This window comes from Limulus polyphemus, unplaced genomic scaffold, assembly GCF_000517525.1.
Source record: "Limulus polyphemus unplaced genomic scaffold, Limulus_polyphemus-2.1.2 Scaffold5347, whole genome shotgun sequence".
In the NCBI taxonomy this organism is placed as follows: domain Eukaryota; kingdom Metazoa; phylum Arthropoda; class Merostomata; order Xiphosura; family Limulidae; genus Limulus; species Limulus polyphemus.
In genome coordinates this window covers 55053-63623 of record NW_013670957.1, presented here as the reverse complement: position 1 = coordinate 63623, position 8571 = coordinate 55053, and the positions used below count along the sequence as shown (strand labels likewise).

Here is an 8571-nt window from a genome sequence, read left to right as displayed (position 1 = left end):
GTGTGAAGTCCGTCAGGTAAACTCTAGGTGATGTTGTGAAGAAGTGAGAATTTTACACTTAGCCTACAGTAACATTTTTATGGAGAATATTTTAGAAACTTTCTACTTCTTCGTCCTTTTCTAAGTGAGTGAGTTCTCGGCACCTCTCACACGTGTGTGTGTGTGTGTTGCCATTGAAATGCTCAATCCTTATCTAGCATATATTGTAACTCGCCAAACTTCTAGCTGTTTTGCAACCCTTCCCCTTCAAAGGCTCTGACTTTGTTAAAGATTGCTGATCTGTAACCTAAAGGTTAGCTATCATAGCATACTTTCTCTGGTCATGCCTCACTCAGTGTTTTTCTATGCAGGGATTGCCCACTTAGATATGTACTTCTAACTGTAGGTTAAACTAGTAACATGAAACATTACTGTCTACTTTATTCAATCATTGAACATTTAATTAGATATGTACTTCTAACTGTAGGTTAAACTAGTAACACGAAACATTACTGTCTACTTCATTCAATCATTGAACATTTTATTAGATATGTACTTCTAACTGTAGGTTAAACTAGTAACACGAATCATTACTGTCTACTTCATTCAATCATTGAACATTTTATTAGATATGTACTTCTAACTGTAGGTTAAACTAGTAACACGAAACATTACTGTCTACTTCATTCAATCATTGAACATTTAATTAGATATGTACTTCTAACTGTAGGTTAAACTAGTAACACGAAACATTACTGTCTACTTCATTCAATCATTGAACATTTTATTAAAACACAATATTCTACCTCACAACTTCCTGTTAGCCTCTACTTTGTAACAACAAGTTTTTACAAATACATTGGAATGAAAAGGTGTTTGAATTTGTTTGTACATTTGTAGGTTGGGTTTGAACCCAAAACTTCTAGCCAAAATTATGAATTCCAGTAGTGGACGGTCCTGGGCTTGTGAAGTGTATAACCCTGTCCCTGGAGTATTAGAAAATGTTCCATCAAGCAATAATTACGAGGGAGGTTTTGGTGCCAGCTTAATGTTAAAGGCAAGTTGTTCAAACTGACTTAAACTTTTAATTCTTGTTCCATAAGAAAAAAAAAGCCATGATATATAGATCACCTTTTTATTTGTGTTCATAAAAAACAGAGGAATTACTGTGTGTTTATTAATAACTGTGTACAGATCTCTCTTGTGGATTTACTGACCTCATAACCATTTTGTACTTGTTATACTTTTCATGCTATAACTTTTAAATTAGTAAGCGTATGTTAACAAAATTTGACAGATTATCAGTAAACGTTACAATGCTTTCATATGCAATGCTTAAGGTTTGTAAAGCAGTGTTTTTCTCATGCCTTTTTTTTTCTTTTTGCATGTTGCCTATCCAACATAATTTTTTTGGGTTTTATATATACAATTGAATAACCAAAAAATCATAAATTACTACATTAATACCATAGAATTCCATTATAATTTATTAAGCTTAGTAACTAAGCTGTATTTGGGTTTAAAAAAATATGAAATTTAGAGCAGACTAAAGACACAACCTTCCTCCTTGAAATATTGGTTCAAAAAAAGAGATGGCATCCAAACACATTAAAATGGCTGAGAAAGCCATTAGGGGGACATTCTGAGCTTTCGATTGGTTATTCATGTCATACATAGAAATAAGTGTATATAAAGGAGCATTTCCAAAAATGGAAAAAGGTGGGTGGGGTGCCAGTGTATTTGATTTGTTACACGAGTAATATCTTAGCAAATTGAAAAGATAAGAGGCTCTTAGTTTACATTCTAGCTTGTCAATATCAGTAATTTGAGTTCCTAATTCATACGAAACTATAGGCTTTGTATTTTCACATCACAAAATCTAACTTGAACCAGTGCTGCATTCAACATACCATATGACACACAAAAATTGATGTTTGGGTTTTTTTAATATTTATTTTTAAATTAAGAAATTGAATAATGTATAATACTAAAATTTGAATTTTAATCTACAGTTTGATACCAAACATATTGACATAAATTCATGAAATAGTAGTTCAATAAAATTTTGAATGCAAGTCAACAAATGCCATGACATGGCCTTTCACCCATGACCCATCTGGAAAGGGTTAAATTCAGTTATGGAAGCTCTTCTAATGTAATGATTTCAGTTACTGAGAAGTGAGCACTTCTACAGACATTTTTGAGTAGAGAAAGAATAAAAAACAAGTAGCAAGGAAATCTCACCAACATTTATCTTTTGTTACTCTAGACATTCATTAATTGTGAGAGAAAACTCTATCTAAAGAAATTTTGCTAACAGTGTTGTCTAAGTTAGTTACTGTTAGTTACGAGTTTGTTAAAAGTTTTGAGAAGTGCATGGAAATGAAATACTTTTTGGAAGGTTATAACTTCTGTTGATTCTCAAACAACAATGTTTTTATAGGCTAAGTGTCTTACCCGAAATGAAAGCAAGTAAAAAAACTGATAAGTAGTTAAGTACACGTTTATCCTGGACACACTTTATGTTATGTTGTTTACAAGTAGATATTAATTTGCTCTTTCTCCACAGGATCTTGGACTTTCACAGGCAGCAGCTAGCAGGTCAATGGCTCCAACTCCGATGGGCTCTTTGGCCAACCAGATCTATCAATTAATGATTAATCATGGCTATGGGTTAAAAGACTTTTCGTCAGTCTTCATGTACTTGCAGAAGAACGAAGTTGGTGAACACAAGAAATGAACATTAAAAATTATTTCTTGGTAAAGTTTACATTCAAAAAGAAAGTTATATTAGGTACAGGTGTAGGTAAAGTTATTTCATGTAAGGCAGTATAGGGAGTAATTGCAGTTACTCTGTACATATTACTCCAGTTTGTTAGCAGTGGATTTCTAATGAAGAAAATTCATTTTTTAAACTTTTTATATCATGTGAGACTTCTTAATTTGATTCATTATATCGAACAGTAAAAATCTAAATCACATTTACTGTATTGAACCTGTTATCTAATATTAATAATAAATGGTCTTAATTATGAGTGATGAACAAACTACAATAAACTTCTATAACCACTCTGCCCTAGGTAATCAGTTGAGTGTTCTCACCACTAGCAGTTTTACTTAGTAAATATTGGTAAGTTTCAGTGGTTTACACTTGTGTGATATAGTAGTTGCTGTAATTAGTTTTTAAGATTTTTCTTTAAAAGAGCTAAAGTGACAAATTTTTGGAACCCATAAAAAGGTCTTAAGACATGTAAGTACTTGTGAGATGTGACAGGTCATTCAGCGTGACTCTACTAATATAAGGAAGGTGAAAGACTGGGAACTTTTCTTTGTGTAACATATTAAGTTATCAGGCAAAAACTAATTGCATTCAAACAATATTAATCCAGGGAAAAGCAGATGTATCACTGCTAAATGTAAGCAGTCATAGTGTGTAGATGTACCTATATGTTAATGTATGATCAAAACAAAGAGTTTAGTAATTGGGTTTTCCTTACTACTGATTTTTAAAAGGACTGTTTGGATGGAAGCATGACATCTAAATGTTTGTTTGTGTAATAACTGAACAATAAAGTTTTCTTGGTTTTTGTACAGTATGAGATTTTTTATGCAGTACATATGATTAAATGTTGTGCGTAAAAAGACTTAGTAGGATTGTTGTAAACGAGTACTTTCAGCATGAATGAAGTTAAAACGAAAATACATCTTAGAGTTCACTTCTCATTGCATAGCTATAGAATATGGTAAATTCAAAATATAACTACAGATCTCAATCAGAATCTTTTTTTTTTTTAAGTTAATGTTTCATAGGTGACTGATACTAGATATTAGATGCGGTTATCCAGTCTGCTGGATTAATTCTGGTTTCTAAGAATTAAAAACACAGGAGTGATCTTTAAGAAACAGTCATTAAAATGTTATTGAGACACTTGTATGAGGGCAGCAATAACGAGGATTTTGACGTTTTTCTAGTCTCATTAAGATGTACTACATTCATTATTATGAAAAAGGTTAAAATACATACCGAATCTGTATACTTTGATTCATTAAGATTTATCAAATCAAGTTTATGAAGACTTGTTTTCTATATGTTATTTCTCATGTGTAAATCAATTTTCAATCATTTTTATCTCACTAAAATCATCCACAAAAAAATGAAAGGTATAAATTCTACACATACATTTGGTACCAAGAACTCGTGCTTTTATGTCCAATTGTACACATTTTAGGCCTTAAATTTGGAGACGGCTTGAATGGGTAGTAAAAGGAACTTTATTACATCACTGTTCACGTAAAAATTACGCTTTAACTATATAACAACTATCAGTAAGAAAGGTACTGGACAAATAATGCTATACTTAAACTTTCATCTTATTTGAACTGATAAAAAAACCTAATACTGTACTATTATATTTCCATGATCATATGAGAAGTGAGGGCCAGTTAATTTTGGGCAATTACACTAAGATGGTAAAAAAAAATTGTTTTTATTGTATTGTACAAAGTCTTGGTAAAACTACTAGTTGGTTCTTCTAATAATATAGACAGATTGATCTTTTTTTAATAGACGTACAAGTGATACCAGAGTTGGAGCACTGAAAACCTGGAGGTTTTTGAAAGAAAAATGCAAATAATAAAAAAAAAATACGAAATCATACTACAGAAGTTTTTGCCTATGCTTTGAATTATGCTTCAAAAACAACCTTAAGCTGAAACGAACACTTTAAACACAAAATAATGTTTAATAATACTCTTTCACTAAATATTATTAAACTGTAAATGTTAATTTATCTTTAAAAAAAAACACCTGAGACTACTACTGTGAATGCCCCCCAGTGGCACAGCGGTATGTCTGCGAACTTACAATGCTAGAATCCGGGTTTTGATACCCGTGGTGGGCAGAGCACAGATAGCCCATTGTGTAGTTTTGTGCTTAATTATAACCAACTAACTACTGTGAATTTGGTAGAAATTTTGCCTTTTATGATATCATCAGTGAGATTGTTAATTTTGTACGGTTGAGACAACTATCAAGGTGAGCAGAATTATATAAAAACATTAAATCTTTACATGAAAACTAAAACTAATCTATGAACAAATAAAATAAAATCGTTTTCAGAACATTGGAATATTTTTTACCCTTGTGTGGTGGAAGCATCTTCCATTAAATAATGGAGTACATTTCTGTATTGGAGTATGATAAGATTGGTATTGAAGGCTGTTACAGCTGTACTGTTCTATACCTTCAGACTAGACTAATATTTACTGAGGTAAAATAAGCCCAGAGACAATTAGAACTTCTCAAGATATGTCAAGTGTATACCAGTTTCTGAACCACCAGTCCATCACAACCATCTTGCGAGTCTGTGAGATTACATGAAAACAAACAAAAATTGATAGAATATTCATATGTCATTTGTAATGGTTTTTCATTACATTTTAGTGGCCTGTAACAGTATAGTGGCAGTGTACTAGTTCCTGGTATCAAAAAAAAGATAAGACTATTTATATATCCAGACAAGATTTAATATTTAATAAAATCAAAGAACAGGGTTTAATATTTATTAAAATCAAAGAACAAGGTTTAATTTGAAATCTGAGTTTCAAGAAAATGTGTTTACATTTGTTACTTTATATTTCCAAAAAAGATTTAATATTTAATAAAAAGAAAAGGTGTTTAAATTCAATCTAAAAGTTGTTAGAACAAACCCTTATTTCTCTCTCTTGATTTAAAATTATTGATCTACATTAAGAAGCACACAGTCATTTTGTTTTGTATCCTTCAAACAAAGATGTTTCACATTGTACACACTACTATAATACAGCAATAACTTGGTGATTTCAACATGACTTATTATATACAACTAGAGCTACATTAAAAATGTGTTCTGATGTAGTTATATCCACTCGTTAAGAAGGAATAAAAACAAACATTCCTATAGAAGTACAAAAAATACGTTAAGAAGGAATAAAAACAAACATTCCTATAGAAATACAAAAATACGTTAAGAAGGAATAAAACTCATAACTTATTCTGCATTTATTTATCTCCATTTAAATGTAATTAACATTAGTTAATATTAATTACTATTCACTTTGAATATTAGCATATAATACGTGTCATTAGCACGAGTCTTGCATAGAAGAATGGTACTTTAACTTCAGACCAAGAAACAAGGTACTGTACTCAAACAACCTGTAAATAAAGTTATACACATTGAAAAACTGGTAAAGGTGTAATTACACCCATCTCCTCAAACACATTACAAAATACACAATTTTAACTTTTGTAGACCCATGTAAAATAATTACAGACAGTAAATACAAATAATTTAGTCATATATATTGTAGTATACACAAATTTATTGGAAACTTTCAGAGTCATGAAAAATTATCACCAATTCAAAATATTTGGTGTTTTATTCCTGATTCTCCAGTTGACCTGTTAGATTCTGTGCAATTATTATCCTCATGTTCAATATATATTAAGAGAAAATGGATTATTTTTTCGCTATAAACTACAATATATTATTACATGTCTGCAGGCAAACATTGTACAGAAGTCAGTAGCCTTTTCAAAATGTAAACAATAAATGAAATTTCATAATAAAGTGGAGTGGAATTTATAGGGTGTGGGTTATGTTTGAGGATTGTTTTATTAGAGTGTTCTACCAACTGAACTATAGGGTTAACCCACTACTGTTGAATTGGAAGAAAATTATATAATTTGGAGAACATTGATAATAGGAATTATTTTGAAATTTGAAGTTATAAATTATTTAATAGTGACAGACCTTTTAAAAAAAGAGTGAGTGGGTGGCTTGGGTAGCTCTTTCCATAAGGGGTGAACTGGATCCTGATAGAATTGAAGACATAAGAAATTGAATCTCAATCAGAGGTTCAACGAGAAGAAATATTTTAATTGCTAACTATTACAAGCCACTTGATAAGACATAATGTGAATGATAAATTGTATAAAAAAAAACAGGGTTATCATTAATAGGAAAACAAAATCAATAATGGTGCAAAACTAAGGTGACATCCAAGAAACAGTGATCAATGCATAATTAGGTTTAATGTTTTGTTATATGCTGAGATAAAAGAAATTAAATCTTAGTTCCTACTTTTCAGAAAGCCAGTTTTAGGGCTATGGAAACAAGATTTATCATTAGTAAATTTGGATAATTGGTGATGTAGGGCAGATTCAAGAAACTTCCCAAATATATTGCTTTTATCTCAAGATGGCATGTTCTTAAACGGAGGCTTGTTTGTTTGTAATTAAGCACAAAGCTACACAATGGGCTATCTGTGCTCTGTCCACCACGGGTATCGAAACCCGGATTCCAGCATTGCAAGTCCGCAGACATACCGCTGTGCCACTGGGGGGGCTTTTAAAAGGAGGAAAATGATAACAGACAAGATAAACTTGGTACAGACTTAAAGGAAGAAATCACAGGTAAATATCATAGGCTAAAAAGCTTAAATTGACAGAAAGGATTGAAGATTTACAAAACTATAAAAATCTTGGGATTTCATTAGAAAAGAAATTACAAAATCAAGGGAACGGGCCCTTGGATGATTCTGATGATGTAATAGTTATCATACACAGATATAAGGAAAGGTTAGAAAATGGGTAATAGGTGATATTGTTGAAGTATACAAAATTATTTGGGGATAGGATAAAATTCTCCGATTTCTTTGTGCTGTGTTGTGAAGACAACATGACATAACACTAACTTTATGTTAACCAAACAGAACACTAAAACCCACAATAAACGTAACACGCTAAGCTTGTAGTAGTAGTAGTAATGTTACTTTAGTATCAGCATGTTATCCATTTTAAAACTTACAGAAAAACTAAAGAAAATGCTGAAGGTAAAAATGTAAACCATCCCGCTTTTTACGTTTTTATGTCACACTACCTAGTGCTAAAGTCATTTGATAACACGATTTAAAAAAAAAATCGCAATTAACACAAACTTCTACCTAAAGCAAGACATATAATCAAGTCGAAAAAAAAATCAAATGGGCAACAAGTACACTGTACAGTTAAAACTATATTTAATTTTTTTTTAAGTTAGAAATTTTGAAACTTATATTTTTGGAACTGTTAAAAGTTCAGCAAATTCAATTTTTTGAATCTACATAATTTTTAACGAGAAATATTGAATAGAGGTTGGGCCAAATTGTTTTAAATATAGGTATACGCCTCTTATGACTAAACTTATGGTTAGGTGGAGACAAGGTATAACCACAAACGCCAATAGTCTGCCTTCCTTCGCTCTGTTGTTTATCATTCGCTTAGAAATGTGTATCAACTAATTGTTATCAAGATTTAGACAATCTGATTGGATAAAGTAAAAAAATGATGACAAAACCTTGTCGAAACGTTGTACATTTGCTGTCATGTTAAACTTATATTAAAGTTTTTCTTCATTACCCATTTAAGCCGTCTCCAGCCATTAAAAGTAAAAATTGGTTAGTAACTAGTATCCAATCAATACAGAAATATAAAAATAAGGCTTCTGTGTGGAACTTGGCAAAAGAGAGCACGACTGCGAGTACGAAGAGTGTTGTTATTCAAATAGATCA

General features: G+C 31.1%; 1 protein-coding gene across 1 annotated transcript in view; it reads left to right on the top strand.

The window, feature by feature from the left end:
* LOC106472453 (3-hydroxyisobutyrate dehydrogenase, mitochondrial-like) overlaps window positions 1–3575 on the top strand; it is a 6538-nt gene extending 2963 nt beyond the window's left edge. Inside the window, 2 exon segments of the mRNA XM_013933106.2 lie at window positions 880–1036; window positions 2549–3575. Of these exon segments, the coding sequence (XP_013788560.2) occupies window positions 880–1036; window positions 2549–2719 (328 nt within the window). The 3' untranslated portion in view covers window positions 2720–3575.
* Window positions 3576–8571: the final 4996 nt, after the last annotated feature.